The 21,160-nt window shown below is 41.8% G+C and overlaps 1 protein-coding gene across 13 annotated transcripts in view; it reads right to left on the bottom strand.

Annotated features, from left to right (window-relative positions):
* Positions 1-21,160, bottom strand: part of DENND1B (DENN domain containing 1B) — a 271,609-nt gene that overhangs the window by 37,127 nt on the left and 213,322 nt on the right. For 12 of the 13 annotated variants that reach the window (XM_060396762.1, XM_042229295.1, XM_042229292.1 and 9 more), the window contains 5 exons: positions 12,189-12,279; positions 3,740-3,780; positions 2,951-3,019; positions 1,517-1,573; positions 558-665 (listed from right to left, as the gene is read on the bottom strand). In XM_060396762.1, the coding sequence (XP_060252745.1) occupies positions 558-665; positions 1,517-1,573; positions 2,951-3,019; positions 3,740-3,780; positions 12,189-12,279 (366 nt within the window). Of the gene's footprint in view, positions 1-557; positions 666-1,516; positions 1,574-2,950; positions 3,020-3,739; positions 3,781-12,177; positions 12,280-21,160 lie in introns of those variants that run through there. The other variant, XM_042229297.1, reaches the window with a different exon arrangement.

The raw sequence follows: 21,160 nt of genomic DNA on the forward strand, positions 1-21,160 counted from the left end.
TGCAATTTTTGCTTCTTAAAATCCTACAGAAGCACACTTATGATGCAAAATCAGAGACACACACACACACACACACGGCTCTGATCCTGGACACACTCCTACTTTAGGACAGTACCTGAAGTAGCATTAGGTAGAAGCAGAAGCTTTAAACTACTCACAGCAAACAAAACATCTAACTTTAGAAAAAGACAGACATACATTATTCCATGTTCTAATTTCTTCAGAGTACTCTAGTGGTCAAATCCCCATGTATGAACGTCACCTCACTTTGTAGTAAAGGAAGCCATCATTAAGCTGCCCGCACGTGGCCCTGTCTCCCCGCACTCACCATGAGGCCACAACCCAGTGACGGGTAGGCAGACTGGTACCTGGACGCTCGGCTCGCAGGCCCCTTGCACCTGCCCAGACTCCGCCTACTCATACCGACCATCATCACAGAATTTCTTACCATGTGATAAAAATAAAAAATCAGTGGGTCGAAGATTGTTCCTGAAGAAATCACTGAAATTAACATAATATCAGACTGTGGGAGACAGGAGGTTAGTAAATACTCTCACCTGGGAAAGCTTACGCCTGGCTAGGTTTGCTCCGCTCTCGCTGTGTAATGTGTAAATGGGCGTGTATTGCACGGAACCGGAACAAGTCCCATAGTCGTCCTCATTTTCCTACACCCGAAGAGATAAACAAGTGGTTATTCTAAAGTACTCATTTCATTACTAAGGTTTTTCAATTAATAGACAGTATCTGATACAGATGCAAATAACAAAATTAAAACTTGGCGTGTAAGTTTAAAAAAAGCTATTTAGGAAGAAAATGCATTTTTATATATTATAAATTAAAAACCTCCAAAATAATCTCTGACTTTCTTGAACAATTTGAATAAAGTTTATATGAAGCCCATTCAGGCGCCATTACTACACTGAAAGTTTTAAATAGTTTCTTCTCTCCAGAGGTAGAAATTCAAAGCATAACAACTGATAAAATCTTCAAAAATATAATATGTAATCAACTCAAACACATATATACCTACCTATACCTATTCACATATATGCGACATTCACAGATTCAAATACACCTCCTTTGAAAATTAAGAACATGCTTCAATTTAAAGTAGCTACTATTGGAAAGATCTGGTAAAGCCCAATGATGACATTCCTGCAGAGAATTCTGCACCAGAGATCTTTTTAAAAAGAAAAAAAAAAAGTCTCAGCTTGAAGCAAGAACTTTAATTTTGATATCAAGGCAATCAACTTTATAAAGACATACATCCAGTTAAAGCGCCTTTGAAGCTCTCCGCACCTCTGTGATAAAATATGCAAACGGTAAAGAGATTGTTCAGGGGGTGTGTATAGAATGGCAGATAGCTGCCATGGGGCTTGTTATGAAAAATGCATCCTTGAACAAAGGGCTAAGCACATTTCAAAAGTCATTAAAAACATAAACCCCGTGTGATTTGTGCAAGATAAGCTTAACACTAACACAGGAATTGAGGTGGAATGAGACATGCTGGACATACCTTGTGTCTAAGCTTGCTCTTCACCTCCTTTATCCCCTGCTTAGCGTGATTCTTGGCCTGGAAAATGACAATACCGGTGTCTGCTCAGCGCAGTTCCATCAAGTTTAAGGGATAAGTGTGCGAGATCCCACTGAATGAAAACTACTAACTTGTCATGTTACATAGAAAAAAGAAGAACCCACCATCTAAAACTCTGTTTTCAGGGACCCATTCTACCCACTATTACACCTGAATGAGGTGGGGAAAGCATCAGTCTCTGTTTGCACAGGGATCATCCAAAGGCTAGCAGTTAGCCTACTTTGCCTCCGAGGCTATTAAAAACGCCAGAGACCACCAGATGGCCATCGCCTAGCCATAACCTGGCCTGACAAATGGGGGAGGAAAAGGGAAAGCATGTCACACCAGTGGGTTATTTTTGGGCAAACATTTGGACTTGAAGAAATTCCTGCAATGATGCAGGAGACCCACGTTTGATCCCTGGGTTGGGAAGATCCCCTGGAGAAGGAAATGGCAACCCACTCCAGCATTCTTGACTGGGAAATCCCATAGACAGAGGAGCCTGGCGGGCTGCAGTCCATGGGGTCACAAAGCAAGTTTTCCTGAATCCCAATCAGCTCCTAAGAATCTCCTACAGAGACAGAGGCACAGACACAAGGGCCGAAACAGAGGCCCACAGGCCCCGTGGAAGCTCAGAGAAGGCAGAGAAGCCTTGTGGTGGGGCTGAGGAACCTACTCTAAAACAAACCTGTAGGATGATTTAGTAGGTGGACAGAAGCCAAGGAAAGGACGTCCCGGGCAGCAGGGACGGATTGTGAAGGATGAAGACACAGCAGAGAATGAACGAGAAGGATCTCAGACCTGGAGACACCAGGGCTGGGCGCTTCAGGGAAATGAGCCAGGATGGGAGGGGCCAGGTCTGAAGGGTCTCGGTGATCAGAGCAGAGAGACTTCCATTTTGTTCATTATTTACTTGCTGTGGTAGCTCCTGGTGTTATTATTTTACTATAAGCTATGGGGTATCAACGGGGAGTTTTTAACTTTGGAAAGTCAAAGGACCTTTGAGGCAAGAGAACTTGTCATATTTTAAAAAAAACTTTTCTAGTTAAGCCTCAAGTACACAATGAGAATTTAAAGTACGTTGTTAAATAAAAGAATCAAATCTTTTAAACTGTCACTTCATTGTGGACTGTTTCAATCTGAGGGCACAATTTTGCTGATAACTTTGAAATAAAAGAAGCATTTTTAAATTATCTGAAAAAAACGCCCTGCCTAGACAATGATACAATTTTAATAATTGAGTTTGCTTTGGTCAATATTAACTCTAAATTTATTTAAAGGAAACCAGAAAATATTCTAGATTTAAGTGTGTATCATCTAGGAAAATGTTATAAAAATTTTATCAACAGAATTCTTAAACATGAAAAGAGAACTTACAAATTTGTATGCTGTTCGTACAGCAGGGCTTGCTTTGGTCATTGCTGTGTTGAACAGTGCACCTCCTTTCTGCAAAGGAAAAACAGAAACACATTCCTAAAAATTTGGAGCCCCACTGTCCTGAAAACAAAGCATTATTGATAATACAGAATTAAGAGCTTTTCTCACAGCTTAAAGAAAGACCTAAATAATTATATCATGTTAAATGTCTTCAAGCTTTTATATATGCTATAGTAACTCCATAAGAAATGTAAACATTCTCCTCTATTCTTTTAATTGATGGAACACAATCTTTTCATCTTTGTGGTTTAGGCAGATGTAGGCAATGTGACCAGTATATATATATAAAGCTTAATAAAAAGAAATACAATCAACTGTTTCTCAAATGTTTTAGTGTTTAGCAATAAAGTCTCAATCTGCGCAAGAGAGTTATGTTTAAAAAAAAAATCACGTTAACAAAAGCACGTTACCAGGAATGATAAAATTCCCATCAAGCCCTACCACTCCATCTAACTCCATCTTCCGGAATATATTATAAGCTGACGGCAAAATCACAATTTTCAAATCAAGCCATTCATCTTGAAAAATAGAAAGACAAAAGCTTTCCATTGAAAAAATTTTTTATAAATAGCGACAAACTATAAGCATAAAAATGTTTAAAGTGTGAGAAGATACAGAAACATTTAAAACGTTGCCCATAAACAGCATAAACAGTAGACCTGAACTGAACATTTTTCCGAATCGTTAAAGTGAAAAAAAAAAGAAAGAAACTGAAGGTTTAGTTATTACCTTGACAGTATGCACCCACTGCTGATATGACTTCGGGTTCCCTGGAACACACAGAAATAAGATGTCAGGAATATCTGATCAAAAGTAAATCCATAAACCAAAATTCACCAAGAACTAGTATTTCCAAGATTTCAGCAGGCAAATTTTATTTATCTGCAATGTTGTAAAAGAAGCAATTCATTGTAAGAACTATTAATAATAAATGCTCTAATTCTTAGGAACATAGTAACTAGCATTTTTAAGAATAGATACTTTTTCTTTACTCACATAAGAAGATACTATGTTAAAGTATTCTTTCATTGTAATACTACTTTCAGAGGGGAAAAAAATAACCTTTTGAAATGCAAAATTCCTATGTCTTTCAAACTGATTTTTCAATATTTATGTCTATGGTGTTTTGTAAATGTTTGGCTCTTTTACACAATTAGGGTTATCTTAAAACAATATATAAAGTACATAAGGAAAGGAAAAAACCAGAAGGAAATTTAGAAATGTAAAGAATCTTGAGGACAAAAAAGATTCTTCTATGATTGTTAGACTGTATTAACTGATAGCAAATAGTATTAACTGATAAAAAATTTTACTTTATTGCAATTAACCTGCAGAACGTTCTGAAAATACTCTCGAGTTGTAAATCCAAACTGGAAAGGCACTACCGCAGGGAGATACGGCAATAGCTCCTCATGGCTATTAGAAAGTTCAAATGCAGGCATGACCAGTCCAGTAAAACCAGCAATCATATATATTTGGCTCCAAATATGCTAATTCATCTAATCAATAAGATGACATAAGAAGGCAAAAAAAGGCCACACAACTAGTCTAAAGTAATGTTTATATCAACTGACTTCAGCCGGATTTCCTCTACCTTCCTGGTTGTTTAAACCTTAAATATTCCCACAAGAAAAAACAAAGTCCCAAAGGCTACTCAGACTGACCGCCCGGTACAAAGGAGCCTGAAGCAGACTGTTCTCCTGTGTGTGGTTGTGGCTTAACAAACATGTCACCCTGCTGTTATAACACAGAGGCAGAGGGTCCTTAGGCCTAACCAGCATCAGGCCAAAAACGTCCAGCTCTGGATTCACTCTTGACCTTAACATTTCTCCCTAATTTCAAAGAAATATCAAGAAACAACTCCTAAGAAATGTCTCTCACTCTCTTCTTTCAGAAAAGGTACAGCACTGCACTGCACCTTTCCTGGGAGAATAGACATGGGGGAAAGAATACCTTCCTAACCTTGTGAAATGCTTACAGCAAAATGCACCTATCTAAAATAGACCGTATAAAAACAGCCTCAGTGCTTAAAGGGCATGAGTTTCAGACGGTAAACGGCCTGACCAAAAAAATTTTCAGCTTTCTCTTGTAAAATGATGAAAAAAAAAAATCCCAGTTATTCTATTCATTGATATCTCAAGGAGATTCTATCAACAACATAAAATAAATATTATGTCTTTATCCAGATTATTCATACAGGTTTACCTCTCTATTCAAAGTTCTCATCAGTTCATACACTTTTTACTTCTCTACTAAAAATGGTTGTGTAGAAATCACATATTTATAATTTGGTTATTATTCACGGTATTCTGGAAAGTGTTTTATTTCATTTCCCAAAATGAATTTAAGAAAATGGAAAGAAAAACACCAACTACTCTGTGATAACTATTTAGCATCCTGGAACACGTGTCACTCCAGAAAACATATTTTTAAACCTCTGAACCACAAAGAAAATAACTATCATAAAACTTCAGAGTAGTCACAGAAAGGTTAGTGTCTAGAGCGACAATCATGAGGAATCAAAGGATCTCCTCTTCAGCTCTTCATAGGTTCTTAAATGTTTTTATCAACGTTATGCCTCTTGAAGAGTCGCATCCTTCTACTAAGAAACAGGCAAAGCAGGTGGACGAGAGGGCAGGGGGCTTGGCGGCCAGCGGGTCAGGGGTCAGGCCAGCCTGCCCTGGGGGACCCAGCACTGGGACCAGTCTGTCACCTGTGACGTGAGGCGTGACCCCAGCACGCGGCGGCACACCCCGCCGTCGGTCAAGGGACACGCGACTCGCCTGACGGGGACACGGGCTCTGAGGGGATACTCTGCACACGTTCACAAAGACGGCAACTGAGGAAGGATCTTAGTATTCAACTCTCAGTTCATCAGTCCTTCAGCTTTCAGGATTGCTAAATAAAATATAAGGTGAATCATACAGAGCTTTCCTCCACGTCACTTCAGAAGAGGCTACATTAGAAAGGGCAGGGGCGGCCACCTTGAGGAGAAACGGCTGAGAGTGAGAACCACTCACAACAATAACGTGAGATCACGGGGTTCCGGGCAAACAGGAAGTCCCTAAATACACAGCTTAAGGTAACAGAAAAACAGGTGGTACAATTTAGGTAGATTCCTGTCAAAAAATATTTTAAAAGGCTGTCTCTCTTAATTCTAGTGCTTGTAAGACTGAAGACACCTATTTCCATAAAATTTATGAGACAAGCACACTATTCTCTGATAATGTGTGTTTTAAAAGGCTAATTATCTTCTCAAAAAATATATCTGAATGCCGGGAAACACACACACACACACACATACACACACACACACACACACACACACACACACACACAAAACCTTAGTCTTTCTTTTAAAGTAACTGGATTGTGGAAATAGTAAGCATTATTGAGGAAATTCTTAACATTGTTCTTGTTAATCAAACAAGTGATTTTCTCACACTCAAGGACAAAATATCTTGGTTTCTCACTTGTGCAAAGTGTTTCTTTTCAAATATATTTGCTTAAATTCCAGTAATCTGTTGTTACTTATCAAAAAATGTTAAATTGGTCTAAATTGTTCAGTGAGGCCAGAAAAACGCCACTGAAACTAATGGTTACTACCACCCCTTCAGATTCCTTTGGTTACCAGTCAGTAAAGAAAGAAACAGGATTAAATAAACTCAAGACTGACCAGACTCTGCCGGGGCACTAATGAACAAACAAACTCTACCGATGGGGAGGGTAACCACACACTCCACAGAAAATCAACCTGAAAATGCGTCTCCTTCTCAAAGCTTAGAAAACGAGCTGTGGATTTTTAATATCTATTTAAATGAAAAAAAATAGAGGTCCAAACTATTAGGTATAAAACAAGACGCAGCATAATGTACAGCCAATATCTTATAGTAACTTTGAAAGTGTGAAAGCATTAGTTGCTAAGTCGTGTCTGACTCTTTGTCACCCCAAAGAGTCTCTGGACTGTAGCCCGCCAGGCTCCCCTGTCCATGGAATTCTCCAGGCAAGAAGAATGGAGTGGCTGCCATTCCCTTCTCCAGGGGGTCTTCCCAAACCTGGGATTGAACCTGGATTCCTTGCATTGATGGCAGATTCTTTACCGTCTGAACCACCAGGGAAGCCCTGAAAGGGTACAGTGGTGGTTTTTTGTGGGGTTTTTTTGGCCAAGCAGCGATGCTTGTGGGACCTTAGTTCCCAAAGTAGGAATGAAGCCCATGACCCTGGCAGTGAAAAGGCAGAGTCCTAGCTAGGCTGCCAATGAATTCGCTAACAATAACTTTAAATGGAGTATAATCTATAAAAATACAGAATTACTCCGTTATATACCTGAAATGAATACAACACTGTAAATCAATTTTTAAAAATTATGGGGGGAAAAAATAAACATGTTCTTGACTCAATATTCCTTAGCTGCTTTTCACAGACTGGTATTTGTGTTTACCTAACGGCTCCTTCATCCTACTTGTGGCCTCTCTGATGACCTTTTAACCCCATGACATTCTTCTCTTTACATATTTCCGGATAGTCTCTTCCCTTTCTTCTCAGAAGAAGACTGAGTGTTCTACAAGGGGCCCACGAAAGGGACCAGGAGTAACACAGATTTCCTAAACAGTTCTGACGGGGGGGTGTTTACCGAGACAGAGAAGTTTTGGGAAATCTCCACGCGTTCATGGCCCTTAAACCCAGTTCTAGATTCAACGTGAATGGATGTGTTCTGTGTGGGACTGTCCTGCTCTGTGTTTTCAGCCAGAGCTGCAGTGACAACAGGGCTCCACCATACTCAAATTCATGCTACCATGACAATGCAGATTAGCAACAAAAACAGTACCTAAACCGCCACACTAATGGCCTAGAGTGGGGAGAAATGAGACGCTTGTCTAAGGCTTCTCAGTTATTTTTGCTTAGAGAAACATAATGATTCCTTCAACTCCAGCGACTGTTGATTTCTCCTATAGTGATCTTCCTGAGGTTTTATATATATATATATATATATATATATATATATATATATAAAATCTTCAAAGGATAATCAAAAGAGACAGGAATTTTGCTTTTATCCATCAGAGCAGAGAAGCCCTGAGTACTGCTCTTGTTTACTAAAGGCCTTCTAATTAAAACGATCTCTTATCATAAGAAGGCATATATCACAGTTATTAAAGCGAGAGCTTTGAAGCCAGGCAGTCACGTGTGACCTTGGGCAAATTACCGAGGTGGGTGCCCTCAGTAAAATAAGGATGCTCAAAGTCCCTCCTGGGGTGCTGGGAGGGTTAAGTGAGATAATATTTGGAGAGCTCTTAGAAGAGCTTCTGCTGCATACTAACTCAGGAAGCATGAACATTAATCATCATTTCCATTGTAACTAGGAGAGAAACGAGAAGGCTACAACAGTTTACTTTTTGAAGAACAGTTCAGTATCTCAGAACTATTCTTTCTCACAAAAGTAGTCCAGACAAAAAATGTTTCAGCTGACTTCTAGGAACTATTTTTTGGAATTTCATATACACATATATCTCATTAGTAAGAACACTGCTAATTTTTATTAGATTATTCATCTATTCAAATCTTAATAATTTTGCTTTATTTTCTTCTAAGATGAAAGTCTATGTCTCTCTAAGATAATAGCCTAAAATGTAACAATTAGAAAATCCACGGTCACCAGGCATAACTTTTTCAATGTACTTTCTTGCTACACCTACTGAAATGTTGCTGTTGATTTTTACTCGCTCAGTCCTGTCTGACTCTTTGTAACCCCATGGACTGTAGCCTGCCAGGCTCCTCTGTCCATGAGATTCTCCAGGCAAGAATAGGCTATTTTCTTCTCCAGCGTCATCTTCCTGACCCAAGGATCGAACCCAGGTCTCCTGCATTACAAGTAGATTCTTTATCACCAGCCACTGGGGAAGCCCCAAACTTACTGAAATGAAGGCTTTCCTTTTGGATCCGTACTGGCTCCCCAAAAGTAAAAGAAGGGTTCAAAACCTTTTTTCCTTTTAAGAAAGAACAGCAAAGTGGCTGGCATTAAGCTGTACTGCAAGTGCAGCAGTGTCGAAATCAGCTGCTAACTGGTGATAAATATTCTTCTATTCTTCTTTAAACAGTAGGACCTTTCATGAAAAACTTTGGTGACCCTCCTCCCACTATAACAGCTACCTACGCTCTCCTCTGTTAATGAGGTCTGCGGAAGGGTGAAGACTACAGATTTTCACTATGCAAAAGGACCTTAGTTCCACCCATTACTGTCACACGGTGTCATCCCCAATTCCAAATAGGACACCAGCCCCACGGGTCATAACGATAATGAGATCGCATTATGTAAACACTCAGGAGGTGTCGCAAGCAGTTTGTCCATGAGCTGACAATAATCTGCTTGTCTGAGGTGAAAAGTAAAAAAGCCTTATTTTAACACAAAAGTTCCATTGAAGCTAAATCTTCTGCCGTGAGCTGAGGAGAGCAAGGAGCTTCTGAAGGACTGCACGTTCAGCTCACTTGCTAGGTCAAGGAAACTAAGTTTTTCCCCAAGCTGAAAGCATTCATGAAACGCAACCCTACCTGCATCAGAGGGAGGTCCACAGCCACTCAGATCACCTGTACCTTTCAGTGAACAAGTGATCTCAACAGCTTTTGTATTTTTGTGGTGAAAAATGAAATTTCATTTAAGGTTAAAGTTAAATTTTGGGAGATTTGTAGATAAGTACTAATTATCCCTTGTCTTTTAACCTTTTATTTCTCAATTCTAGCAACTATTTACTTACACACAGACTAAAGATTTTGCAGATGGTAAAGCATCTGTTTACAATGTGGGAGACTCGGGTTCGATCCCTGGGTTGGGAAGATTCCTTGGAGAAGGAAATGGCAATCCACTCCAGTACTATTGCCTGGAAAATCCCATGGACAGAGGAGCCTGGTAGGCTACAGTCCATGGGGTTGCAAAGAGTTGGACATGACTGAGCGACTTCATGTTCACGTTCAAAGATTTCCTTCCTGCTGGATTAAACCTATAGATAACTAGGTGGGGGGGGGAAGCACCATTACCACCAGGTGAAAATGAACACACTGGGGATTATTCACTTAGTTCATCCCAAATCTAGAACAGCATCTGGTACACAGCAAAACCCCAGCAAACACTGGCTGAAGGAATGAAGAGGACACTTTTAAGGTTTCAAGTGAAACTGTCTCCCAGAGTCAGGACTAAGTACCGGATCATCAAGTATAGAGTCAGGACTAGGTGCCAGATCATCAAGATTACAGTCAGGACTAGGTACTGGGTCATCAAGTACAGAGTCAGGACTAGGTGCTGGATCGTCAAGTATAGAGTCAGGACTAGGTACCGGATCATCAAGTATAGAGTCAGGACTAGGTACTGGGTCATCAAGTACAGAGTTAGGACTAGGTACTGGATCATCAAGTACAGAGCAGCACTCGGTATGGGAAGTGTAGAGTCAGGACTAGGTGCTGGATCATCAAGTGCAGAGTCAGGACTAGGTGCTGGATCGTCAAGTGCAGAGTTAGGACTAGGTACTGGATCATCAAGTACAGAGTTAGGACTAGGTACTGGATCATGAAGTACAGAGCAGGACTTGGTACAGAAAGTGTAGAGTCAGGACTAGGTGCTGGATCATCAAGTGCAGAGTCAGGACTAGGTGCTGGATCATCAAGTGCAGAGTCAGGACTGGGTACTGGATCATCAAGTGCAGAGTCAGGACTAGGTGCTGGATCGTCAAGTGCGGAGTCAGGACTGGGTACTGGATCATCAAGTACAGAGTTAGGACTAGGTACTGGATCATCAAGTACAGAGCAGCACTCGGTACGGCAAGTGTAGAGTCAGGACTAAGTACTGTATCATTGAGTATAGAGTCAGGACTAGGTGCTGGATCGTCAAGTGCAGAGTCAGGACTAGGTACTGGATCATCAAGTGCGGAGTCAGGACTAAGTACTGTATCATCAAGTATAGAGTCAGGAGTAGGTGCTGGATCATCAAGTACAGAGTCAGGACTGGGTACTGGATCATCAAGTACAGAGTCAGGACTAAGTACTGTATCATCAAGTATAGAGTCAGGACTAGCTACTGGATCATCAAGTGCAGAGTCAGGACTAGGTACTGGATCGTCAAGTGCAGAGTCAGGACTAGGTGCTGGATCGTCAAGTGCAGAGTCAGGACTAGGTGCTGGATCGTCAAGTATAGAGTCAGGACTAGGTACTGGATCGTCAAGTGCAGAGTCAGGACTAGGTGCTGGATCGTCAAGTATAGAGTCAGGACTAGGTACTGGATCGTCAAGTGCAGAGTCAGGACTAGGTGCTGGATCATCAAGTGCAGAGTCAGGACTAGGTGCTGGATCGTCAAGTGCAGAGTCAGGACTAGGTGCTGGATCATCAAGTGCAGTCAGGACTAGGTGCTGGATTATCAAGTGCAGAGTCAGTACTAGGTACTGATCATCACAGACCAAGTAGCTGTTCCTAAGTCATTCATTTCCTTGATACTACAACACAGTGTCAATTAGTGACATTTCAAATAATGTAAGTGCTCAATTATATTACAGTTAAGTAAAAGTGGGATGTCACTAATGTGTGTCACACATACGAAATGAGATGCCTTCTTCCACGTCTTTAAGTGGGCACTTATCACCCTGACAAGCATAAGAACGTGGGGCAGGAAACTGAAAGGTCTGCTCCTACTGCTGCTGGGGCCTGCAAAGCAAAAAAAAAAAAAAAAAAAAGCAGACTTCTAGAAAGACACTCATACTTAAAAACGTAGCAGCAGTTGCCATGTTCAGACCTGTCTCTTTGGATTACATTAAAAGATACTACGTGGACCACAATCTCAGTTCCCTAATTCTTACTCAAGTAGTATTGATAGATAGCACTAGTATTTCTCTAGCAGAGAAAATTAGTCAGGAGGAACAAACTAACTGCATTTCTGAGACATTTTTTTTCCAGTCATATTAAGAGACTATCCAAGCAAACCACTGCCAGCTCACGAGACCATCTGCATGCCCAGCATAACGTATCAGGCAAAGCAAGTCAACACTACAGTTCTTTATAAGATGAACAGGTGTAGCGAAGGCATCAGATATTTATGAGAAAATGGTCGTTTACAAAGTAGACATACGTGACAGGAGTGCAAAAATCACAGATGATTGTTATTCAGAAAATGGACAGCCACTCTGGAGCTAGTCTTTACCTCCACAAAAGCCACCGGAAGTGATCTCTTCTTCAAATGCATCAGAGAAACCCTTTCCTGCATTTAGTTTTGCCAGTCGACCATCGATAAACTGAAATTAAAACATGTCAAATGTTAACTGTCATTTACGTCATAAGGTTAGACTTTTACTTACACCAGACGTGCTAGAAGCAGACACTGACGTATACCTGCATGTGTATAAACACAGACACACAACAAGAAAACGCAGACCACTGGGAGGGCAGGTGGACCATAAACAGCAGCCAGTTAGACAAAGCCCATTAGTAAATAAAACAGTGTGGACACAAAGACCACAGCCCCTTGGAGGGTCTGCACAAGGCTGCTGCCAGCCGAACCTTGGCCTCGGGGAGCTGAACCCAGCCCCAGGCCTCAGTGTTCTCAGTATTTGCTTCAGGACACGGCTGCACACATTAACACAGGTTTATTAAGGTTACGTAAGCATCTGAGAAATGTTAGATGTTACTCTTTTGAGGTTGATATTAACTTTATCCAGTAAAATAAAACACTCCAGATCTGAACTACTAGTCCTAAAGGGTAAGAGCACCAGATAGGTCTAACCACTTAATAATAAAACAAATATAACTTCACAATTACCAGCAAATGTGTTGACCAAATAAGCAAAACTATGGTTACGAATATGAATAAAATTCAGGTAAATTCATGTTGAGTTACAGGAGGTTACCTTAAACAATATTTTTCGGCATTCTGAAAGGAGAGATGGGGGTGGGAACTCAAAGCTACCAAAAGTACGCAGAGATCCTCTTCAAAACACAGCCCACCATCTGCTCTGCCTCATTTCCACCCTGCTCCTACACACAGAGCAAAGCAGAATCTCGGGGTTTCTGAAAATATCCTTAAGGGATTATCTTGTTGATCAGCTCCAGGCATAAACCAGTGACATGTTTTACACACACGTATATCACTGGCACTTGGTTAGTTTTATATGGTTGGTCTGTGGCACTGGACGCGTGTGTCGCTTAGATTATGAAAAATCTTATAAATGTTTTGTGGTTTCCCCACTCATGATGATGGTGAATTGTCTTTAAGGCTCCATTGCATGAGAGCCAAAGGCTGACATAAGGAAGTCTTCAGTGATGTCTGAAGAACAGACTTGAGACTCTGAGGATTAACGTAAGAGGTTCCTCTTCATCTTAAGAGAATTAATCCTGGCCATGATTTTTCCACCCTATAAAGTTTAGATAAAATAAGAGACCTTGACTTCTAAAACTTTCTCATGGTCTGCCCTGGTTTTCTGGTTAAATGGTTAAAGAACAAAACTAACCAAGAGGAGGGGTGAGGTCGGTGTCATTCCCGGGCAGAAACTGGAGACCGCTAACCGCGCGTCGGCGGTTAAGATGCCGAGACAGAAATCTCTTCCAGACCCAAATTAGGAAAGAACGGCCAATGAACCAACAGGTTCCTGTGCAAAATGACGTTTAACTGCCTTATTACCGTAGGACGGTTTTGACCAAAAACGTGGTAAAATGAGTTTAAAGGGACATAATCTAAAAGGACACGGCCATGGCATTTTTGCCAAGAGTATGAGCTGCTCTCATGAAAGTGAGAACTGAGAGCAGGGCCCATAGATGACCCATTTTAACACCCGCATTATGCTTGGCGGGGAGGAGGTACTGAGACTACAAACGAACTTGAACGTGGAGCCTGGTGTTTGAGAGGCTGCCTCTCACTGCCATTGTTAGCTTTATGATCTCGGGCAGCCTGCTGCATCTGAGACCGTCTCCCCTTCTGTAAAATGGGAATAACAACACAGAAACATCTGATGGGATTTTGTGAGAGTTAGTTACCACAGGGGAAAGGTGAGGGATAAATCAGGAATTTGGGATTAACAGATACACACTATTATACATAACATAAATAAACAAGGACCTACTGTATAGCACGGGGAACTCTACTCAATATTGTGTACTAACCTATATGGAAAAAGAATCTGAAAAAGAGTAGATACATAACTGAACTGCTGTGCCGGACGCCTGAAGCTAACACAACGCTGTGTATCAACTATACTCTTAAAAATTTAAACGATCACATTTAGTGCCCACGGTGCGGGCACACAGTAAACGTTAAATACTCAAGTCCACTTTCCCCACCACCTCCACCCTTCCCGTCTCTGCCAACTCCTGCACTTCCTGAGAAGGGATCACGGCCCCTTGGGTAGAGGCAGCTTTAACGCCCAACACGTTAACTGGAAATAGACGCTTACCGAGGGATGCAACACACAGAACTGATCCTAAAGGGCACACACTTTACGTGGTTTAAGAGTTAAATAGCTATAATATCTGGAATTACTCATTTCATCTTGTGCTAAAAGGCAGTAACTTACAATCCTGGGTGTCTTTGCTACTACATACAATAAACAGTTAATTTGAAACTAATGTAGTTTAAAACGCCTGCAGAATTTGACTTACGCACATTTTCAACACAGTATGATAAATCAAACTAAAGTGATCCAATGTGATGGATTTTGAAAAAATAAGGTGAAGCACAATGATAAATTTAAAGTAATACATTACTGACAAGTGGAACAAACTAAGACATCCTTTTAAAGGACTTAATTTGCCTTAAAAGATTAAGACTACAAGACTTTTTAAAAGGTTTTCATTTTTATGTTTACTGGAAATAATCCATTCATTTTAGTTTGAGTGGAACACTTCAAGTCTAGAAAGAGATAAATCTCAAAACTATTTACTGATGATGCATTTTTGAGCATGACTAATTACTTTGTGTTACTAAACTAGTGATTTGAGCTAACAGAAATGCACCACTTGGTAAAATGCCCCATGTTATCACTGACTTTGCAAACAATCTTCTCAGTGACTGACACTTATCAACATACACACTTAATGAAAATGTTCTTAAAAGGTGGATTGTGTGCACACACACACACATACACATTACACACACACACACACACACACACCAACGCAGACCCCCAGGAACAACTGAGAAGAGATATTAATGGAGAGGAATGCTGAACCTAACAGTTCTCTAAACTCCTTTTTCTATTTTTGATTCAATAACAGCTTTTTTTTGTTTCCCAAGTGGGGTTGGTTCACGGTCACACCACTCATAACCGGAGCGTTTCATTGTAGGTGAAAACAGTAGCTGCTGCTGTACACACAGAGAGAATTTTCAACCAAACAGCATTACTTTCAGGAAGAGCAAAGGCTACACCACACACATCGCTTAGCAAATGCATTCAAGATGCACATTCTGGAAGAATGAGCTAAGAATGGCAAGTAATAATAGGTAAAACTGTAAATAACAATGGAGGTACTTCACATATAAGATAAAGTTAGGTTGCAAGTAGGTTTTTAAAAGAATGCATGAGTATGCTTTTTAAGATAATGCATTTTACGTAAATCTTTATATTTTGCTTTTTATTCCAAAAGGAAAAATTAAAACCTGGAGCTAAACATGCGAAACAACCACACGAAACTTAAAAATCGTAATTAGAAATCTCAAGAGAGCTCACAGGCCTAATTCCACAGTGTAGATTCCATAATTTAATTATGAAAAATAGCTGAAATTTATTTATTAAGTATAAATATATTCCTTAAAATCAATACCATCATCCCCTCTAAGTCATCAACAATTACAAGAAGTGGATCTGGTTAATCCTTAGGATGTGATCTTAAGGTGGTGTAACAGGTTACAAGGTAAGTGTAATTAAGCAGCAAAACTGCTTCCTGCTGCCTCTTTTTGATACTGACATCACTGAGGTTTTCTGAAGTGTGTTTATCTTCACATAACTATCTGAATAGGAGACTGAGTGACTCTAAAGAAACGACGTGTTGCTGTAAACGCACTTCAGCATGCGCCACTGCCTAACGGAAATGGACGTGCACCACTTCAACTTTTGAAACACAATATAAGATGAACTTATAAAAATACAATAAAACATAAAGGACACACCTGGATGGCAAGCTTCTTCACCAAAAAAAATGTAAAAAATATGTTCTGGCCAGATTCACAGCTTACACTTGAACAGTAGGCCAGTGGACCACGGGGAATGTATCTTTCCTCTGAGACAAAGTGTACGTTTCTCTTAATACTTTGATACTTCACTACTCAGCCCATTTCTGGCATTTAGTCCCCAAATCCAAAACAAGTTGCGCTACTAATCTGTGTTCTAATGACTTCAGTGGTTCAGACATGTGTCCTATAAATATTTAATTGCAATCAATCCATCAAATCTCTGAGGATGACAGCGATTACATTTCAAGATTCTTCTATCATTTTAAGAGAAATATGTGATTTTTCAGTTAAAAGCTCGTGAGAAGGTTGTCCTGAGGAGAGGGGGCCAAATGAGGAGGGGGGGGCACTGACGTCAGTGCCAAAGTGGCATTCTGGTCCCTGACGCAAAGCAGCAGGGTCACACGTGCAGCACAGCGCACAGACCTGCACCCCCACAAGAGCCTCGGGATGAGAGTGAAGAGGAGAGTGGGAAAGCTGGCCTAAAGCTCAGCGTTCAGAAAACGAAGACCGTGGCATCCAGCCCATCACTGCATGGCAAATAGATGGGGAAACAGTGGAAACAGTGGCAGACTTTATTTTGGGGGGCTCCCAAATCACTGCAGATGGTGACTGCAGCCATGAAATTAAAAGACACTTGCTCCTTGGAAGAAAAGCTATGGCCAACCTAGACAGCATATTAAAAAGCAGAGACCATTACTTTGCCAACAAAGGTCCATCTAGTCAAAGCTATGGTTTTTCCAGTAGTCATGTATGGATGTGAGAGTTGGACTGTGAAGAAAGCTGAGCGCCTAAGAATTGATGCATTTGAACTGTGGTGTTGAAGACTTTTGAGAGATCCTTAGACTGCAAGGAGATCCAACCAGTCCATCCTAAAGGAAATCAGTCCTGAATACTCATTGGAAGGACTGACGCTGAAGTTGAAGCTCAATACTTTGGCCATCTGATGCAAAGAACTGACTCATTTGAAAAGACCCTGATGCTGGGAAAGATTGAAGGGGGAGGAGAAGGGGACGACAGAGAAAGAGATGGTTGGATGGCATCACTGACTCTATGGACATGTGTTTGAGCAAGCTCCAGGAGTTGGTGATGGACAGGGAAGCCTGGCGTGCTGCAGTCCACGGGGTCGCAAAGAGTCAGACGCGACTGAACTGACTGAACTGACTGACACTCCTTTGCCTGAAGAAAAACGTTGTTTGGTTGCTCAGTCCAACTCATTATGACCCCATGGACTGCAGTGCACCAGCCTCCTCTGTGCTCCACTGGCTCCCCGAGTTTGCTCAAATTCATGTCCACTGAGTCAGTGATGCCATCTAACCGTCTCATCCTCTGCTGTCCCCTTAATGACTACATTTCAAAAATTTACTTCTTATTAGAAACCCTTTTTGAGCACAAAGATAATGAATAAAGTCTTGAGAGCTAGAGAAAAAACATTTTTAATAAATCAGAAATCTTTAGAAATGTAAGTAAAAATTTAAATATTGTAAAAAAAATACTTTTAAAACATATTAATTTCTTATGGATCTTTAACATTTCCTTTCTATATAATACTTTGGGGTTAAAAAAAATAAGCTGTCTAATTTAAATATTTCTTCTTACACAGGCTCAGTAAACCCTGACGGGTTAGTGAGAACCACACTGAAGTAGTACAATAAATTAAATCATCAGGTGCTTACAGATCTGTGCTCAATGCCAGGCCTTCAGTTCGTAGCTATATATAAACACAGACTGCAGCAAGTGGGAATAAGGTAGGTCAGCTTAAAGCTAAACCAAGAGGATGAAGTATGTGAAGGGACAGAAATAAACTATTATATTTATTCCATTTCAAGGACGGGGTAATCACATGACTGAAGCGTACTAAATTAGACCGCCATGGTACAAGGAAGAGAAACTCACTCTGAAGGGTATAAAATTTACCACTCTGTGCAATTTATCATTAGAACCAGTAACTCAATGGGACAATAGTCCTTCTAAGATATATCAACAGACATGAAATAATTTGCAACAGGATTAAGTCTTCTGAACTTCATGACCACCAGACAATGAACTCATTCATTCATTCAATAAACTTTTATCTGAATATTTACCATATGCCAGGTTCTCTTTTAGATGTGTGAAGACCAGAAATGAGTGAAACAGACAAAGATTCAAGCCTTCATAAGATTTAAGTATCTAGTGTTGGGGGATGGCAGGGCAGGGTGCAGAGCAGATTGCATGAAATAATAAATGCAATAAGTCACGTAATGTGTCAGGAGGGGATAAGTGTGGAAAATAAAACAGAACTGCTAGGGGAGCTCGGGGGTGGGGGGCAAGGAGCTTTCAGGTGTGGACAGTGAGGTCCAGGGCAGACGTCATGATGAAGACAACGCCTGAGCCGAGGCTAGAAGGCAGGGAGGCAGCGGGCCTGGGGTCAAGCGGGAAAGCAGACCTAGGAAACGGGACTCCCAGCCATCAACACAGCACAGAGCAGGCTGGTGGGAAGTGAGCATCTGGGAGGCCTGCACAGAGGCCCAGAGATCCAGGGATGAGCTGAGCAGCCGTGAGGCCGGTTCTCTCCTGAATTCACAACCTAACATCTCAACAGTGCTCTAGGCAACCCCTTTCCTCTCCAGCCCCCTCACTCTCCATCTACTCTGCACCTCTGCTCCCTCTGAAGGTCCAACGGCCTCCCCCCTCTCTTCAGCTGATGACCCTGCTTCCAAATCCCATTGATTAAAAAAAAGAATCTAAAGCAACTGAAGGAGGCATTCTGCCAGCCCTGGGCACCAGCTTTCCTCCAGCCAAGTGCGGTGTCGGCTCCGCGAAGACCAGCTCCTCGCCCAGCCCACAGACTCGTGTGCTCCTGCTGACCCCATGTCTTCTCCCGCTCTGTCCCTGTCGATGCTCCTCCTTAGGGGACAACTCAGGCCAGCCACCAGGACTGCTGTCCCCAAGGCCTCCTCGCCTGCCCTGCAGTCACACGGGCTCCCTCACCTCCCCAGCAGCGCTGTGCCCACTGGGGCGTCCCATCTCCACGTGACCGAGCCCAGAGGTCAGGTCCACATTCTCCCCTGATTCAGCCTGTCACCAGCATCTGACAGAGCCGAGCCCTCGTCCTCTCCTTGGCCCCAGCGGTAATTGAACCCTCTCCCGTGTCCAGGGTCGCTCACTCACCCCTCCTCCTTGGTCTGCCCTCTGCTACTCCCCAGCCCCTGGGCCGCCTGTCATTCCCATTTATACTCTCCCCTGACTGTCCCACTTGGTCTCCAGTCCAATGACTCTAACCATCTCTCAACACACTGATGACGCCCACATTCATATCTTAGGTCTAATTTTGGCCTCTGCCTCTTTATCCATTTGCCTAAAGTGAAAGAAAGTATTAGTCATCCAGTCATTATCTGATTCTCTGCAACCCCATGAACTATATAGCCTGCCAGGCTCCTCTGTCCACAGAATTCTCCAGGAAAGAATGCTGGAGTGGATTTCCATTCCCTTCTCGATGGGATCTTCCCGACTCAGGGATCAAACTCAGGTCTCCTGTACTGCAGAATCTTCACTGTCTGAGCCACCAAGGAAGCCCCAGATTAATGTCTTGTTTGGATGTCTAACAGACATCTCAGACTCATGTCCAAAACTGAATGCTTATTCTTCCCCCCAGATTTCTCCTCCCCACAGTCTTCCCCATTTCAGAAAAATTAACACACATCCTGCCAGTTTCTTGGTTGAGAAACCATGGATCCATGGATTCTTGATTCCTCTTTCTCTCATACTTCACATTAAATCTTTCAGCGCATCCACTGACTTTATCTTCAGAAGAGATCCACATCTGATCAGTCCTCACAGTTTCCATGGACCAGATGCAAACTGCCGTCTCTGCTCACCCAAATTACAGCACAGCCTTAGATATCATTCTTCTGCTTCCACATCTGACCACCCTGTAGGACGCTGCTCAAATGCCACACTCTCCCTGAAGTCTACCCAACTAATAAGCTACTTTAGTTGGGCTTCCCTTGTGGCTCAGCTAGCGAAGAATCCGCCTGCAATGCGGGAGACCTGGGTTCGACCCCTGGGTTGGGAAGATCCTATGAAGAAGGGAAAGAATACCCACTCCACCATTCTGGCCTGGAGAATTCCATGGATTATATAGTCCATGGGGTTACAAAGCGTCAGATACCACAGAGCAATTTTCACTTCACTTCAAGCTACTTTAAGCTGCAATCCTACCCTGACCCCTGGTGATCCTCCTTTCCTGTTTTATTTCCTTTTCCACAGTAATTATCAACATGCTACATAATTTAGTTAACTTATTTTCAGTCCCCCTCATATAGAAACACAGAATTCACAACATCAGAAATTCTTTTCTGACTTGTTCTCCAATGCAACCCAGCACCCAGAACACTTCCTAGGAGAGCAGACACTCAAATACACTGTCGAATGAGAAGAGGAATAAAGGACACTTAGGTGAGTGCTTCTATACAGTGTGCGTGTCTTTATGGCGTGTGCACGCATGCTTAGTTGCTCAGTCTTGTCTGGCTCTTTTGCGACCCCATGGAGCGTCCCCATGCGACGCCAGGCTCCTCTGTCTATGGGCTTTCCCAGGCAAGAATACTGGAGCGGGTTGCCATTTCCTCCTCCAGGGGATCTTCCTGACCCAGGGATTGAAACCACGTCTCCTGCATCTCCTGCGTTGGCAGGCAGATTCTTTCACCACTGCGCCAGTCAGTAAGCCCCATTTCTATGGTATTTCATTAATAATGTAAATCTCTGGGTTTTAGTTCAGGACCCCTAAATCACAAATTTGAAGGTGAGCGTCAAGGACATGCATCTTTAATAGACTTTCCAGCTAAATCTGCTGCAGGAGGTCTGGGACCACACTTAGATAAACAAAGTTTAGGATGCTACTCGAAACTCATCAACAAAGGATGCCGAAAAATGTATTTCCAGTCCTAATAAGTTCTCTCCTGATATACTCCTTCTCT

This window comes from Ovis aries, chromosome 12, assembly GCF_016772045.2.
Source record: "Ovis aries strain OAR_USU_Benz2616 breed Rambouillet chromosome 12, ARS-UI_Ramb_v3.0, whole genome shotgun sequence".
Lineage (NCBI taxonomy): Eukaryota > Metazoa > Chordata > Mammalia > Artiodactyla > Bovidae > Ovis > Ovis aries.